The following is an 18525-nucleotide window of genomic DNA, read 5'->3' on the forward strand; positions in this document are numbered from 1 at the left end:
TAGTTATTGTAACAGTCATGGAGACTGAGCTCCCCATATACATCCATTCTATCCCAAATAATTATCAATCCTTAATCCCACGCCCCTCACCAAAGATTAATTTAATAAAGATATGGAACACAATAGTGGCTAATGAAACATGAAGATTTGGGGGGGTTCCATCTAGGACATGTTTCCTACTTTTAAACAAACATACAAAGAAGAAGAAACTACTTTCATTCTTCTATAAATTTTCGTATCTGTATACAATGTACACAAATGCCACAGCCAATCTGTAGAAGCATAAAAATGAAGGCAATTCTATAATGATGACAGAGCAGATAAAGAAACTGGATCACAGAGTCAATCAACCATGGAAACTACCTATGGACTTTTTGTTATGTGATATGTCATTACTTTTCAAACTAGGGTTTTCTTTTACAGGAGCCACAACAGATAACTTAGAAAGTTAATTTTACGATAAATTCTTTCATTGGACTCTGATTTCAGTCTGAGTTAAAGACTTTCCCTTTTGCTTAGTCACTGAAAGCAAATAAATCTCCGAAGAACATTAAGTAAAACTGTCTGTTCTTCATCACTTGTATACTCACCAGAGACTGTGTAATATACAGAAATCTCCCTAATCTCTTTTCTGGGTAATTACAAAACTCAGTGGTAACCACACCCTTCCAAGCTTTTTCAGATGGCTTTAATGGAAACTTCCATCCATATACTTAACCAGTTTCTCTTTTTCTTTGTCTTTGGGACTTTTCAAAAAATTATTTTGTTAAATTTTATTTATTGATTTGAGGGGAAAGAAGAGGAGATGGGAGAAAGAGAAACATCAATTTGGCTGTTGTTCTACTTATTTATGTGTTCATCAGTTGATTCTTGTATATGGCCTGACCTGGGATCACAATGCTCTAACCAACCGAGCACCCAGCCGGGGCTCAAACTTCTTTTTTTTTTAATGGTTCATTAATATTTTTACTTTGAGTTGTAATCCATTATTACTTAAAAAAGATCTACTTCAGAAAACATCCAATGGATGCTGACTTACCACTAAAAAAAGTAAATCATGGCGTTTGATTTGTAATACAGAATACACAATATATTATGTTTACATGCGGTTACTAGACTCACACACAAAATAATATAGTATTTTTACATTTTTTAAGCAGCCTAGGTGCCCATCAGTAAATGAATGGATCAAAAAACTATGTTACATTTACACAATGAAATTCTATGCAGCAGAAAGAAAGAAGGAGCTCCTACCCTTTGCAACAGCATGGATGCAACTGGAAAACATTATGCTGGGTGAAAGACAAATACCATATAATCTCATCTCTAACAGGATCCTAAACAACAAAACAAACAAGCAAGCAAAATATAACCAAAGACACTGAAATAGAGAACAGGCTGACAGTGACGAGAGGGGAGGGAATTTCAGGGGAAAAGGAGAAGGGTTTACAGGAACAAGTACAGAAGACACATGGACAAAAACTAAAGGGGGTAGAAATGAGAGGGAGGTGGGGAGCACAGTATGGGGGGGCTTGCGTGGGGCGGGTGGGCTGGGATGGGTTGAAAGACAGAAAACTGTACTTGAACAACAATTACAATGATTTTTTAAAAAATATTTATATTTCTGGAAATATAAATATTTTTAAAAAACAGTGAAAGGACAACAAACTCAGTTATTAACAACCACACCTAAAACAAAAGCAAATTAAAAGAACAGCTAGATCAGGAGTGGAAACATAGAAATGAAGATCTCAAGGAGGGTTAGCAACAGGGGAGTGGGAGGAGGAGAAGGGGGGAGAAGGTACAGAAAATAAGTAGCATAGACAGTAGATAGAAAATAGATGGGGGGGCAAGAATAGCATGGGAAATATAGAATCTAAAGGACTTGAGACACATGGTCATAAACTAAAGGGGGGGTAATGGTGGGGATGGGGGGTAGGGTGGAGGGGAATGAAAGGGGGAATAGAACAACTGTAACAGCATAATCAATAAAAAAATAAAAAATTTAAAAAAAGAAAAAATATTTATATTTTTATATGGTTTATAAAGTTTAAAAACTTCTCTGTACATAATTTCATGTGTACAGAGTTTATAAATCCCTAGTCTGTACCACCACAAAGATGTACCTAAAACTTCAATGCTACACAGTTTTGTTTTTTACTTCATACTCGATCTTGGCACCTATATACTATTACCATTATTTTTGAAATGTGAATTACAAAGGAAGTAAACGTAATCGTGCAGACTTTTTTAATATAAAAAAATTAAATAAAATGTTATACTAGATCAATGTTTGTCAATTCCATAGTTAACTAGTTTTGTTCAGCTTCCTGAATTGCTTTCATACAGGTGCAAGCAAAACCAGCAGATTATGGATTGTTTTAATAACATTAAAATAATACTATAGTCTCATAATACTTCAGCATTAGAAATGCAATTATCTAATAACCATAGGGTGTTGATTATTTCTGCTTTGGCAGAAACCTCAGCTAACACATTATATACTAGAATTTCTAGAAATGGCAATATTATAATTCCTAAGTCTATACAGTCTGCATCAGATAGTAAGCGATTGTTTAAAAAAACAAAAGTGTTTAACATTTAAGAGTATATTCTCTGTTTTGAGAATGGGGAAGGGGAGAGATTTAAGATAAACCATTAAAGGATTACCCACCTTCGCTGCTAAGGAAGCACTGGCCCACTCCCAATCTGTTTAAATAAAGACACCTGAGGCTTTACAAAAGATTTAAGATTGACTATGATAGTCATCTTTAAAAATTCTTGAAAAGTAATAAACTGAAGGTATAATACCTTCCCCTCCTTCCACAACTAGCTAACCAATGAGAAAAATAAAGTGCTAATGTCTAAAGTATTGTTAATTGTTTGAGAGGCACTAAACTATTTGATGGTTTCAGATTAAATAAGAAAACAGGCCAGATCTGATCTGGATAATAAATAGAAAGTAGGTATATTCCAGTCTATGCAATTTCTGCCTAGGTAGGGGCTGGAGCAGCCCTTACCCTGCTACAGTCACCAGTGCTGCGGCCAATGCCTCAACATTCTTATAAAAAGAAAGTTCTACATGTTTCCTTTTAAAATTAGAACTCATAAATTAGCATTTATATTTTAATTGTTAAAGTAATGGGAACACACAGGTTCATAACTTATTTTAGTGAGAGTGTTTCTATAATATAATTTATTCCCCATGGGCTTTTCTGACAATTTTTGCTCCATTCAGCTTATTTTGACTAATACTCTTCTTCCTTTACAAGAATGGAAATCCTTTTTTTCAGATGAAATGTTGTGGAGCTCCTAATAATAGTAAAGGTAAGATTATAGTAAAAATATTAATCATCTGGCTGGTGTAGCTCACTGGATTGAGCACAGGCCTGCGAACCACATGATCGCAGTTCGACTCCCAGTCAGGGCACATGCCTGGGTTGCAGGACAGTTCCCAGTAGGAGAATCACGAGAGGCAACCATACATTGATATTTCTCTCCTTCTCGCTTTCCCTTCCCCTCTAAAGATAAATAAATAAAATCTTAAAAAAATATATTAATCATAAACTTAGAATTATATGGAAATAAAACATAGTAATTAACTTTTATTCAGTTTTGAGAAAGGCACATAAAAGTTAAATACTACTACTTATGTAACCTTAAACAGAGTAGATAACAGTATTCAATAAAGACAATGATTTTAAAATAGATACTAGTTCTTTTGTTTCGCAGGCCTGCGCTCAATCCACTGAGCTACACCAGCCAGATATATACTAGTTCTATATAACGGCTACTGAAGAGAATACAAAAGAAGTACAGTATGGGAATATACAGAAATGAGTAGAAAACTGAGAAAAGCAAACTGCACACATGAAAAATACAAAGCAAAAATAGAGAAATTAAGAAAAGTAATAAATTTCACACTATTTAAGAGTAACCACTACATTATCTGTCTCCCATACTAACTAGTTACACTAACTAGGTACACAACTTTTGATAAGTCAAGTAGGTTCCTTATCTGAAAAAAATGGTGTTTCAGAGTTGCATAGGGCCCGAGTTTTTTTCAAATTCAGGCACACTAGAATCTTACCATTGTTAAAGCAATATATTTACTGCAACTGCGTGAGTATGGCTTATTCTACCTTATGTCTCAGAAAAGTCTCTTATCTCTCTTTGCCCTTCAACCTTCTGTGACTATCATGAAAGAGGAATCACAATCTCACCGGGGAAAATACTTCTAATTCTCCAAAAGGAGTGATCACAGAAACAGTGCTAATAAGATAAAGAACATTATCCCTGATTTTAAGTCATTCTATTCACAGCAGGTAAAATTCAAGTCTCTAACTGCTTTTTTAACCAATCCTAGCCCCACTCTTACTAACCTGAGAAGTTTACAGATACTCTACCCATCAATACCTTCATGCTGTTTTTCTTCTATCAAACACAACTGTTGTAACAAAATACCACCAGTAATTTCCAAATTAAAAACAAAAAAAAAAGGAAAGAAAAGCAAACTCTCAAACATTATATAATTTTTGTAAAATAATTTAGTAAATACATATACAGACACATAAGTGGCAATAATACAAGACTGACATACATCCAAACAGTAAAAATGATTTTCTTTGACAAGATCGTAGTGACTGTTTGATGAGTTTCTTCTTTGCACTTTTCTACTTTTCCAATTTTTTTGCATCAAACACTAAAATTACCAGAAGAAAAGCCACAAAACAACTAGATACACAGAACTATTCTTTGAACCTTGGGAGAATTTTGTAACACATTGTTATTACCAACATAAGCCAGTTTCACATCTTTTGTTACCCCTGAAATATCTATTCTTCACAGCTCACTAGACACATCCATGTTTCTACAAGCAGTGCCTGTGCGTGGACATTAGCTTGTTTTAACAAGGACAAAGAGGGCCAAATATGTACAAATGATTCACAATCAGGATTGCAGAGGGTATTACCTCCAAAGTTTAAAATATGAAAGTACTCTAAACATAAACTATTAGAATTATGATCTTATTCTAGGTAGTTAAAATTAATCTTCTCTTGAGTAATAATGGTTAATAGTATAGAATCATAGATGCTCAGTATATAATAAGCACTTAGAATAGAAAAAAAGGCAGGGGGTAGAAAACTTTCGTAGGCACATAGTTGTCATTTTTTTGAGTCCTTTTAATGTTACTAAGGTCCTTACATTTGAACAACTACTCACAAAAGTCCTACTTTCAATGAAGCATATTCCTAGTACATAATGGCACCCTGACAAGTCACACCAGTGCACACAGAGTAGTCAAGCAAATACCTTTTGTAAACTGTTTTGTAAACTTTAAAATCTGCCTTCCTCTTTCCCTAGCAAATTCCTTTTATCCTCACTAGTCTAAAAGTCACACAATTCTCTTTGATAGCTCTTACTCTTCTGTGGAAACCAAGAGAAAACCTGAAGAAAATTATTTAGATACGGCATTATCAAATCTGGAAAAACCTTTAAAAAAGACCTTACCAGAGAAAGAAATGACTTAATTTATTGAGTATCTACTGTGTGGAAGAACCACAAGGTCTACTCATTTACTACTACTTAAAATAAGCCTATGCAATGGTCATTACTAATTACTGTAAAGATTAGACAATCAGGGTTCAGAGAAGTCAAATAATATGCCCAACAACTAAATCTAAAGAAAAAGGTATAAAGCCCAATTCCAAAGTCTAAAATCTTTTCAACTCTTCATAGACTGCATGGGACTACAGATACACACATATAAAGTTAGTAATCTAACATAAATATAACAGAATAGTTTTTAACTTGCAATCTAAGATAAAATGCTATGATAATAGACATGGAAAAATGAAAAAAATTACAAAAAAACAGTACTTTAGGAAACAAAACTCACCATACCAGATTATTCTACTACAATATTAAATAAATCCAATATAATAAAAGAATAAAACTAACAGAGTTGACATATATCCATAGTGATTTAAAGGTAAAAATGCAATCTCTCTCTTAAGACACTGGCTACTGTGGCTAAAGTTTACTTGTTATGTTTTGATTCTTCTCTGGAACACTGCCATTATTCCAGACTTACCAGAAGCATTCCTGGCAGTTGGAAGTGGCTCCATATAAACAATGACCAGTTTGTGAAGCTAGCTGTTCTACCAAAAAACAAAATTAAAAACAAAATACCTCTTCTTCTAGAGAAATCATGGCGTCATATAAGACATAAAAGCTAGAAACCTGTATATTCCAGCCTTCTCACATCTTTCTGCACTACAAATATCCAACTATTATTCCCTTCCTGACATTTTCATTTCAAAATAGTAAATCATCTAACCACCCCGAACAAAAAATAACATATTTTAAAAAGAAAACTGTGTTTCACTTTGCAGAGAAACATAATAAAGATGACCCTCATTTAATTGATTATAATATACATTTCTGACTCTTGACAGGGAAACTGGGTTATCATTCAACAGTCCAGATCAAATACCGAGCAGCTTACATTTAGTCACTATATTCAATGAAATAATACGATTGAAATACTTCTTTTATACCTTCAAAAAAGAAAGGCAGTAATACAAATATTTATTAAGACTTTGTTAAATAGTAAATTCTGTTTCAAAATCATTAAAGTTTCTTCATGCTAAAGAAACTTTTTTTTTCATTTTTTAATAAAACAAGTTTAAGTTTTGGAAATCAAAATCATAAGGCTAAAATCCTTTGAGGCAATCAATAAAAATGCTGGAAACATTAAAGCAAAGATATTTTCAAAATATATTCTTTTAGTACCTTGTTTTAATGTAAAATAACTTCCTTTCAGGATCTAAAAACAATGAAAGTTCATGTCTATCCCAAACAATCTTACCATGTTCCCTACGTTTCTAATTCCTGAAAGGTTCTTACAAAAAAGCCTTTTGTTCCAAAAAGATATATATATTTTGCTTTCTATTGAAACAAAGACATTATAATCTACAAAAATATGACAACACCCATTACAATATTTTGAAAGTCTCAAAAACAAATAGAAAAGTGAGGCACTTAAACATGCCTGTGAACTACCTATATTTAAAAAATCACTTCTATGTTTTAAAGAGGAAGTCAGGCAGTTGCTAATATTTCTACATGTCTAATTTTTGACAAAAATCTAAAGCAGGAAATCAGAAGACTCTGATAAAAGTATACTATAAAAAAGGAATAAAAATATAACATAGAAGAAAGCACACTAAGACCTAGGTGCTAACAATTTTGAAACTATTTAAAGACTCCATCCAGGTCTAATACTACCTTATTTTGTCCCTATGATGATTATAAATACATTTCATACAGTCCTAAGTAGGCACAAACTGTTCTTGTCTCCAATAGCGAATACTTTCTTAAAATGTACATGATTAAAAAAGAAAACTGGGGAAGGAAGCTTTTATCAAAAGAGAAAATAATGTTCAAACCTCATCCAAAAAAAAAATCATAGAATTATGTACTGCTATAAAACAGAGATCACATTAAAAAACTAAAAATTCACTTACAGGTAACACATAGAGCATAAAAACCTTTTTGATAATTCAAGAATCATAATGGCTGGGTAAAACAGATTTTTAAAAAATAATGGGGAAACTGAACCAGTAAATATTTACTAGGACCGTAAAGCATGGCGGTAAAAAGTATGGATTCATATCTTTGCTCTACGCCACTTTTCGAGCTATGCTATCTTAGACAAATTACTCATTCATTAAATGGGGATAACAATAATGCCATAGAAGGCAGGTATGAGAACTAAATTAATAATTCACATATAGTGTTTAGAAGAGTAAAAGGCACACTGTAACACCCTCAAATACATGTTATTTATGACAATGATAATTATGTAATATGTGGAACTATTGTTAGTAGAAAACTAACAATCTTTTATGCACAAAATGAGAAATATAACACAAAGGCTAACAGGACTTCAGAGAAGGGGGAAGTAACTGGGGTACAGAAATAATAAAAGAACCTATTTTGAAAGAGCTGGCCTTGAAGAAGGAGTTAAAAGTAAATAGAGACGTAAAGGAAAGTAATCAGGTAAGGGAATACAGCATAAACAAAGGCATAAAGACATGAATGGGCAGGAATATGGAAAGAAGCCATTTCCAAAACCAGGCTGGTAGCTGAGGAGAGAGGGGGAAGTGTTCTGCATCTTGAGTGCTGCTGAGAAGAAAGAGGATCCTAAGGGAAAAGCAAAAATGTTGCTAACCTAGAACCCAGCCCCAGCTTCTAACTCATATCATTCAATGAATAATCACAAAAAAAGATTAATGATACTTAAAAAAATAAATCAACTAAAGAGTTATATACAAAGATATAAAAAGGAAAAGGAGAAAAGAATTTTTAAGTGGCAAACGACCCAAAAATCAGTAACAAATAATAGCCAGAAAATCTTTATGTATTTGAAAATTGAAAACTACATTTCTATATAACTATAGCCCACAAAACAACCCTATCATTTCACAATAAAATTATTAAACTGGGTTAAAAATAAAAATACTTCATAGCACAGCTAAACATAAGGAAAGGTGTTGATAGTGAAATGGTGGAGTCAGGCTGAATCTCAGTTCAGCCACCTCAATACTTGAGATCTGGCTAAGAAAGAATTCACAGTCAAGACTGAAACTGTAAGAGAAAGTTTATTTAGAAAGTCACACAGGCAGAAGAAGTGAGCATAGAAGAAATGGACTCAGGAAACAAGTTAGAGGCAAAAGAAGGGGCCTTGGAGCTTCAGAGAAAGTCAGAGGCAAGGAAAAAGCACGTGGTAGGGAGGGCATGGGGAAAGGCACAGCATGCTCCATAGAGAGCGACACTGGGTCCTCCCTTTTGAGGGTATTTATCTAGAGGTCTCGAGAGGATTCCCACAGAATATTTATCAGCTTTCCAGGGGTGCCATTTCAGGGTCATTGTCTCTACTCATTGGTTGGTGCCAGGTCATTAGTCAATGCAGCTGGTCCTGCTGTCAGCCATGGTGTCACCTGTCTGGTTTTGCTGCTTTTCTGGGTTTGGAGCTGAAACACAGCTGAGCCTAGATGTATTAATATTTGATATGGGTAGGTCAGAACCTCCTTGTTCTGGGGGCTTTATGCTTAAGGGCTATTCTCCTGCCCCTTTGATCCTTCCCCATCTAAGTATGGGGAGGAGTATCTAACCCCCATGACCAGTTAACATACCAGGGGAGGAAGGGGCGAGGAAGGGTCAGGGAAGAGGGTCCCATACACATGACCAGCAATATGGTAGGGTAGGAAAAGTTACCCTGGGAGTGAGGTCCCAGCCCAGTTTTGCCTGTTGCTAGGTACCCAAGGCTCTCCGCCCTGGTAACCTGGCCCACTATCCCTGCTTTGCTAATATCTAATTGTCTACCACAGAGGAAAATTAATACTCTTAAATGGGAAAATAATAATGCCTGGAAATTAATAAGCTAAGCATCCATCTCAATAAGACAACAAAGTAATCCCAAAGAGAGAAAGAAGACAATAATAAACATATAGCATAAGTCAAGGACATTAAAAATAACAGAAAGGGTCAACCATCCAGAAATCGGTTCCTTCAAAAAAAAAAGAAAACAACCCAGTGAACTTGATAAAATTCTGGTGAGAGTGACAGAAAGAAAAAGAAAAAGAAAAAAAGGAACAATAAAAAAAAGAGACCTCTCAAGATCTCAAGAAATCCTGCAAACATTAAACAGATGAGGGCACATTAGAAATATTTTCATGCCCATAAGTTTGAAATTTTAATTGACAATGACAAAACTCCTAGAAAAATATAACTCGTCAAACCAACAAAACATTTAAAGAAATTGAATTGATAGACAAAAAATACTCCCCTAAGCAAATTCCAACAGAGAGCTCCATGGTAAGTTCTACCAAGCATATGAGAAAGAAGTAACTCAAATCCTACATATATTCAGAAGATAGGAAGAACAGGTTAATTCCTCAACCCGTTATGTGAGATTAACCTAATAGTGATACCAAACATGAAAAAGAAGGCAAGAGAAAGAAAAATTACAAGGCCAATCTTAATAATGACAATAGCTGGAAGACATAACAAAACATTAATCAATCTATATACAAAATATAGCAAAAAATAAAAGAAAAAGTTAAGTAAACCTGAGGTTTAACATTTAGCAAATAAATCACTATGATTTCACATATTAATAAAGAAAAAATCACAACACGAAAATAGAGAAAAAGTGGTAAAATTTACTAGCTATTTATAAATTCTTAGTAATCTAGGAGTGTGATACAGGATCTCCAAATATCGCAGATGAAATATCATATTTAAAAACAGAATGTTGAAAGCACTTCTTTTGAGATCATGATACCCAAGGAAATCCACTATCATTTTGTCACCTCAACCTTGTATTAAGTATCCTGTCCGAAAGACTAAATATAAGAAGGAAAAAAATCATAAGGATTGGAAAGAAAAATAAGTCGTTATACATATGGATTTTAACTGAACAAAAACAAAAACACAGCAGAGCAGATTTGTGATACAGAACTAATACTTAGAGGGAAACTCCTGGCATCAAATGCCTACATTAAAAAAGGATCTCAACAGCCTCTGCTTTTATTTTATGAAACTGAAAAAGAGCAAATTAAAACCAAAGCATGTAGAAGAAAAGAAACAGGAAGAAAGACAAAGGAAGAAATTAAATAGAAAGAAACAGAAAAATCACAGAGAGAGGGAGAAAAGGCAACACAAAACAAAGAAACCAGGAGCTGTTTTCTTAAAACAAAATTAATAGTTTTACAGCCAGACTGCTAAGGAAAAAAAAGAAGACAATAAAAAATATGAACAGAGAAAGGACAGCAAACTCACAGTTATTAACAACCATACCTAAAACAAAAGCAAGCTAAAAGGACAGCTAGATCAGGAGCAGAACCATAGAAATGAAGATCTCATGGAGGGTTAGCAACAGGGGAGTGGGAAGAGAAGGGGGGAGAAGGTACAGAAAATAAGTAGTATAGATGGTAGGTAGAAAATAGATGGGGGGGGGCAAGAATAGTATGGGAAATATAGAATCGAAAGAACTGAGACATGTGGGCATAAACTAAAGGGGGGTATGGTGGGGGAGGGGGTGTGCAGGGTGGAGGAGAATGAAGGGGGGAAATAGGACAACTGTAATGGCATAATCAATAAAATATATTTTTTAAAAAGGAAGACAAAAACTACCAATATCAAGAATAAGAGATGAAAAAAAAAGAGTGATGACATAAAGATGTTAAGAGGATAAATTATGAACAACTTTACGCCAATAAATTCACTAATAGGTAAAATAAGCATATTCCTCAATAGGCACAAACTACCAATGCTCACTCAAAAAGAAATACAGAATGTACATAGTCCTAGAGCTGCTAACAATACTAAGCTTGCAGTTAGAAACTATGCCACAAAGAAAACTCCAACATGATTTGAGATATCAAATCATGTTTTAAGGAGAAATAAGTAGTCCTGCCATATGATTAATAACCACTGCAAAAAGCAAGGGGTAAGAAAGGACAGATAAAAGAGAAAAAATAGAAAAAAAGTGGAAGAGCGAAGGAGGGACGGAAGGGTAAAAGAGGTAAAAAAGGAAAGAGGAAAAGACCTAAACCTAAAGACCTAAAGACCTCAAACTGAACCTTAGGAAACACCTGAACTAGTGAGCCTGTTGGAGTGTTTTATTAATTAAAATTTAATCTACCTTTATCTCACGAAAGTAGGTTTTTATTTCAATAGGAAATAAGACAATTTCCTATTCCTAGGTGATAACTGTTGCCCATCATCACTGGGTTCTACCTTTTTTCTCTGGCATTGTCAGACAGGAAGTAGCAATGATTGGTTCCGGAATCCCCCCTAATGAATTAATTATATAAATGGAATGTAGAGATGTTTCCAGGCAAATAAGAAGCTAATTAGAGACACAATTAAAATACAGACCATAATTGAAGAGTGTAGTAATACATACATATACTAAAAGTAATTTTTATTCCCTCCATGATAAGATGCTTGAGGGAAAATGCTTTTGATTCCCTAGATTTTCCTATTTAGCAGGCAGGAAATCCTTGACTTTCTCTGCTATGTTTTTAATGGAACAGAAGCCAAAAAACTCAGCAGTGTTTACTTCCTTATTTGTCCAACAAATTATCATCAGTGAAGTCAGCAGCAAACTGAACAACCCTGGAAGGAATGTTTATTAACTAAACACTGTTGCAAGCCAGTCGAGGAGTCAAAAAATATAATTTGGCTCTAAGTCTCAAGAATAGAGTTACTACCAATTTAACTTGGTTTCTTTCTAGAGAGGTTAAGTCTGTACTATCAAAGTTAAACATGATTTTAAGAAATTTTCTTAAATGAGTATGAGTACAGTTTAGACACTTTTAAAATATGTTTTTAGCCTAATAATTACATGAAGTGTCTGTGGCTTTTGTTGCCTTGTTGCTTACTTCACCTTAACAAAATACTACATGCCTTAAAGATGAAGATTTGAAGCAAAACAAAACCCCACAAAATTACTGTGCCTCTCTCATTCTGTAAGGTTAAAAAATTATAAATCCATTCTTTGTAATGCATATATATACACATACATACATATATACATGTATACTTTTACTGGCTACAGTTCAATGGTTTGGGAAGGATAATCATATACATTCTCTTTGTTTATATTCCAAAGTATATTGTTTCACACATAATCACTTATTTGCAAGTATCATCACCAATTACATAAACAGTAACAAGGTAGAAGGCTGAGAGGCAGGTTCATTGTTATAACTCATGGGAGCTAGAAACAACTCATCTTAACTTTAAATTTATAAAAAAGGCAGTACTAGTTAGTTCTGTTTTCTTCCACTGTAAAATTCAACCAATATCTAATAAGTGAGTAACTAATAATACTGGATAACAGTGATAAGATTAAAATATATAAAAGCATTATGAAAGTCTATTATTCTGTATTTCTTTCCATAAAAATGTTCACTGTATTTTATTCCACAAGTCTTATATTGAACATTAACCTGCTTTTACTCACAATGCATCTAACATCAAATCTGTGGGGTTTTTTCTTACACCAACTCTCTAATGACACCAACTGGATATCCAACAATTCAATTTAATGCTAACATTATCTATCTGAAGTAAGCATGAGATTCTACAAGTCAAAAGATGCAGTCCCACAAAACAATCCCCACTTCAGATGCCAAGAACAAGTTCTGGGCTAGCACACTTGTAACATAGTGGCTACAAATCAAGGCTTCACACAACTCCCCATAACGTTCAATAACTCAGAGTGATCACAGAATTCAGGTAAGTGCTTTATTTACTATTACTGACTGGGTCATTATAAAGGATACAACTCAGGAAGAGCCAAATGGAAAAACAGCATGGAACAAAGTCCTGGAGACAGGTATGTGTTTACAGCTTCCATGCCCTCTCTAGGCATATCACTCTCCCAGCACCCTGATGTGTCTGCCAAACTGGAAGCTCTTTGAGCCCCATTGTTTAAGTCCTTTTTTTGGAGGTTCCATTACATAGACATGATTGATTAAAACATTAGGCACTGGTGACTGAATTCAATCACTGATACTGCTCCCCTCCCCAGAGTTGAGCATGAGGGGCACTGTGCTACTGAAACTTCCAGTCCTCTAATCACAGGGTTTGGTCTTTCTGGAGATCTGAACCTATTTAGGAACGCCAGCCACCCAGTCATCTCAGCATACAAGACACTCTTATCCTTCCAACAGATTCCAAGGGTTTTAGAAGCTATGTGCCAGGAACTGAATAAAGACCAAATATTAATTTTTTTATTATACCAGAAGCACCTATTCTGTTCTTTGTCAACATAAAAGTCACTGTAAAGTTTTTTTTTAAAGGACACCATTCTATAAAGCAGCAATTTCCAACTAAGTTTAACATTTATCACATACCATTTACAGCTTTTTCAATCAGCTCTTCACAAGCATCAAAATCACCCTTCAACACCAGTTTATCATGCAGATCTGTTAACATAGGATGTTCCAAGGCAATCTTGGTTTTCTTTTGCAGTGATTCAAAGGCTTCTGTATAGTTGTGTTGTCTAAAGTGTTTTAGGCAAAGGCGAATGGCTTCCTGTTCACGGTACTACTGGAACACAAGAGAAAATATGAAAAAAAGAGATTTGCTTAGTTACTATGATAGGAAGTAATTGATAACTAATCTAAAGTGAGCACTTACTATGTGCAAAGCATTGTGCTAACCTATTCATTAGTACCATTATTATTTCCACTTTTAAATGGCAAAACTGACAGTTAATTGTAATAACCTTGCCACAGGTCACAAAGGATATAACAGAAGGTAGGAACAAGATAAAGATATACAGACAGACAGACACATACACATATAGGTATGTATTTCATGAATATGAAAAATATAAAAAAAAATGAAACCAGACCTAATTCTAGAGGCTGATCTTTCAAGAAAAGCAGAAAAACTATCAAAGCCCACTTAAGACTGTAAAAAATTATAACTTCCATAGCTTTTACTAATCACGATACAATGTTGGTATGAAAAGCACAGAAACCATTAAATTATATACATAAATTATATTATGCTTTTTGTTCTTGGTTCTTAGTTTCTTAGTATTATTACTTGAATGACAAATATTATCAAATATTTATGTTTAAATTCACAAACAGGTTTTGTGACTCAAAATTATCAGAAAGAGACTGTTTAAATTTCAGTTTTTCCTAACTCTGGGCTACCTCATCTATTTTAACAGCAATAAGTAAAAATCTCAATTAACTAGAATTCAAAAAGAGAAATGTTTATTAATCTTTTACCTAAAAGTATGAATCTTTTATCTAAAAATATATACAAACTTACAAAGAATTTTTTTAAAAAACAGTAAGTTCAAAAATATTTTTTGAGATTTCCAAGTTTTCTAAATAAGAACAAAACTAATGACATAGAAGCAATGCACAAAAACCAAAAAATATATATATATGATTTACTTGTAAGCAGTATCTTTTAATAAGGCAGGAAGATAAGATGCTACATTTAGGAAGATTTATGAGGGAAAAATCAGCTGGCTAATATTTTAATTAATAAAAGGTTATCGAAACACTATCACTAAGCACTGTAGTTAGCCAATGCTCTCCCTCATCAAATAGCAAAAGAATGATTCTATGTCCAAACTAATTTTACGTTATTAGCCTCTCACCCTTGGCCTATAAATAAAGATTTACCATAAATAACTACCCAGAACCATATTAAACAGGAGTAACTTTTTATTGTGTTGACTTTAGGAGTCCGAATCACACCCCCATTTTAAGTTTTCTATCTGGTGGCATATAGATACATAGTAGGAGAGGATTTATGAAATAATAGAATTTTAATGCTTCAAAGTAGGGCGAATCTCAAAAGAGGATGAAGGCTTTAATTTTAATTTCTAGAGTTTCAGAGTAAACACAGAGAACTTGAAAAGTGAATGTGGCTGAACAATTTTAAGTTCTCTATAATCTCTCCACTGTGTTGGGGAAAGAGGTGAAATTTGCAACTTCTTGCAAAATCAAGAGATTTGTGTGAGTATATTAAAAAAAATACACACATACTCACATCATAGGCTAAAGAAAAAATGTTAGTCCACTATCAGAGGAGCTATTTTTTTAATTTAAAAGACCATCTTTAGAAGATTTTAAATATATACCACCTATTAAGTGAATTATACTATAAAGGTGATTCTTTAAAATTCCATTTATTTATTAATTTTTAGAGAGAGGGGAAGGAAAGGAGAAAGAGGGGGAGAAACATCAACTGACTGCCTCTTGCACAGGCCCCAGCTGGGGACTGGGCCCCTAAGCCAGGCATGTGACCTGACCGGGATTCAAACCAGCAACCTCTCGCTTTGCAGGACAATGCTCAAACAACTGAGCCACATCAGTCAGGGCAGTAAAGGTGATTTTTAATGTTTTAAAATACTAGCTTTATCTTGCAAGAATTTACATTATTACAAGAAATCCAAAAACATATAAAAATATAGAAAATACTAAAAGTCAGCTTCTATTTTAAAATGAATATAATCAAACGCCAAATATAAATTAGTCAAAAAGTTCAATTAAAATGACCAAAAAGGAGCTAATATTTGATACAAAATCCTGTTTCCCAATCTGCTATGAGTAAATCAGTTTACTTGCAAATAAAAATAAAAAAATAAAGCTTTAATGATTAGACTAAAGCTTCATATTACCTCATCGACAAGAAAGACCCTTCTTCCCAAATTAGCCAAGTCAAATAAGTATAGATTAAAAACAAAAATGAAACAAAAAGTTAATTAAAAAACAAAAAAGGCCTATTTATCAATAATTTAAACTCATTGTTTCTCAAGATACATTTATTGCATAAAATGCCCTACGGATAAAATTGTTAACTATAATTTTTATTTTTCATGTAAGCACAAGAGCATAATGTTTATATAAACTATTTCACATTCTTTAAAAGGTAATACAAATACAATTAGGGAACACATTATAAAAGCAATTTAGAACCAAAACTACCCCAATAGAGACAATGTTTAATTATTTCGATCACAAAATTCAGAGCCACAGGGGTATAATACAATAGCAGACTCTGGAGCCAGACTACCTGAGCCTATATACTGGCTCGAACACTTTATAACAGTATGACCTTAGGCAAAACACTTAACCTCCCAGTGTTCCATTTCATCATCTGTAAAATATAAATAATAACTACACCTATCTCATAGAGAAGTAGTGATTTCATAAGTTAAAAAGATTGCTTAGAAGCTGGCAATACATAAAGTTAGCTGATTAATCATATTAGCACTATTCTCAAAATTTTAAATTATTCTCAATGAAGACAAGAGATTGACACGAATCTCTCTTTACAGGCATTAGAAACATAATATCAGGATTTTAAAATACAGTCCTACCTTGCTATACCAGTTGAGACAAGGTTGTACTACATCAGGATCATCAATGCCACTAAGTTCAACATACCAGATGCTAAAGTTAAAGCTGGGTCCCCAGGATAGGAGTGGAACTTTGAGAAGGAAAACAAAAAGAAAAAAAAAAAAGAGAAAAAAAGAAGGAAGAAAAAAGAAAAAAATTAACATAGTTCAAATAAAACTTTAGCAAAGTAAAATCACTATTCAAGTCTATTAGGATTCATTTAACAGATTTTCTGAACAGTTTCTTTATGACTAGCACTATACTATTAAGTGCTAGGACTACATGAGCAAAAAAAACCCATTATCGCCATCATGAGGTTTCTTTAATTACAAAAACACAGTAAGATAAAGTCAAAGTGGTCATGTACGTATCCCCCCAAAACAGGGCCAGGGCTAGATGATTCAACAGGCAAATTCTAGCAAACCCAGAAAAACGAATAATTATGATATAATTTAAACTATATCAGAAAGGGATTGAAAGTTCTCCAAGTGGCATAATCCTGAAAACAAAACCCAAAACAAAGGGATTTAATGCCAATCTCAGCTACGAATATATATTCAATTTAATTTTTAAGTTGCAAAAGACACTACCAAGTTTTCACCGAAACCAAACAGAGTTCATTCCAGGAATGGAAGGATGGTTGAATAATAGGAGCTATATTAATGTAATTCACAATATTAACAAAGTAAAAGAGAAGCAAATGTGATTACCTCAAATGGTACTAAGAGTAAACAAATAAAATTTACTTTCCAGTCATTAAAATAAAGCCTCTTAAATAAAAAGCAAAAGAAAATTTCCTTACCCAGATTATTTTTCAAGTATTAAAAACCTCAAACATTAAGCCTAATGGAGAAACAATAAGTATTGCCATTTAGGTCAGGGCCAAAACAAAGAGGCCCAATAGCTCTACTATTCAATACTATATAGGAGATCTTGGCCAGTGCAATAAGGAAAAACTTATAAATTAAGAAAAAATATCATTTGAAGATGATACAGTTACTTAAAAAATTTCAAGAGATTCAACTGAAAAATGTTTTATTAAGTGTGTATGCAAACATGCAAATATTTCCTACACCTGTAATAACCCACTCGAAAATATAATTCAAAAAGTCCCCTTAATAAGAGCAAAAACAGCTTAAAATGTCTCAGAATAAACTTTAAAATATGCAAGATCTATTTACGAAAACATAAAATTTTACTTTAAAATTGAATAAATAGAAAGACATACTATGTTCCTAGATAGGAAAATGCAATGTTGTAAACATGTCAGTTCCCTTCAAATTAATTATAAATTTAATGTAATCTCAATCAAAATCCCAGTGGTATATATCCATTTTTCTTGATATGTAACTGAACAAGCTAATCTGAAATACAAGAATACCTTAAACAAAAATGGTAAGAAAATAAACATATTAAAAAACAGTAATTTTGATATTAATGAAGGAAAGAAACCTAAACCATTGGAGAAAAGTGTATCCAAAAAATCTCTTAAGAATTTAGAGGAATTTATCATAGATGATCAGTAATGATGGAACAGAGCAGAGGTTTTAAAGATGTGATCCATGGGGCTCCT

General features: G+C 33.3%; 1 protein-coding gene across 5 annotated transcripts in view; it reads right to left on the minus strand.

Annotated features, from left to right (window-relative positions):
- The window catches only part of MKLN1 (muskelin 1), a 332925-nt gene that overhangs the window by 87471 nt on the left and 226929 nt on the right, over nucleotides 1-18525 (minus strand). For all 5 annotated transcript variants that reach the window (XM_037165834.2, XM_053657127.1, XM_037165833.2 and 2 more), the window contains 2 exons: nucleotides 16934-17043; nucleotides 13935-14127 (listed from right to left, as the gene is read on the minus strand). In XM_037165834.2, the coding sequence (XP_037021729.2) occupies nucleotides 13935-14127; nucleotides 16934-17043 (303 nt within the window). The remainder of the gene's footprint in view (nucleotides 1-13934; nucleotides 14128-16933; nucleotides 17044-18525) is intronic.

The sequence above is a fragment of the Artibeus jamaicensis genome, unplaced genomic scaffold (genome assembly GCF_021234435.1).
Source record: "Artibeus jamaicensis isolate MK-2021 breed Jamaican fruit bat unplaced genomic scaffold, CSHL_Jam_final scaffold_3307, whole genome shotgun sequence".
Taxonomy (NCBI): Eukaryota; Metazoa; Chordata; class Mammalia; order Chiroptera; family Phyllostomidae; genus Artibeus; species Artibeus jamaicensis.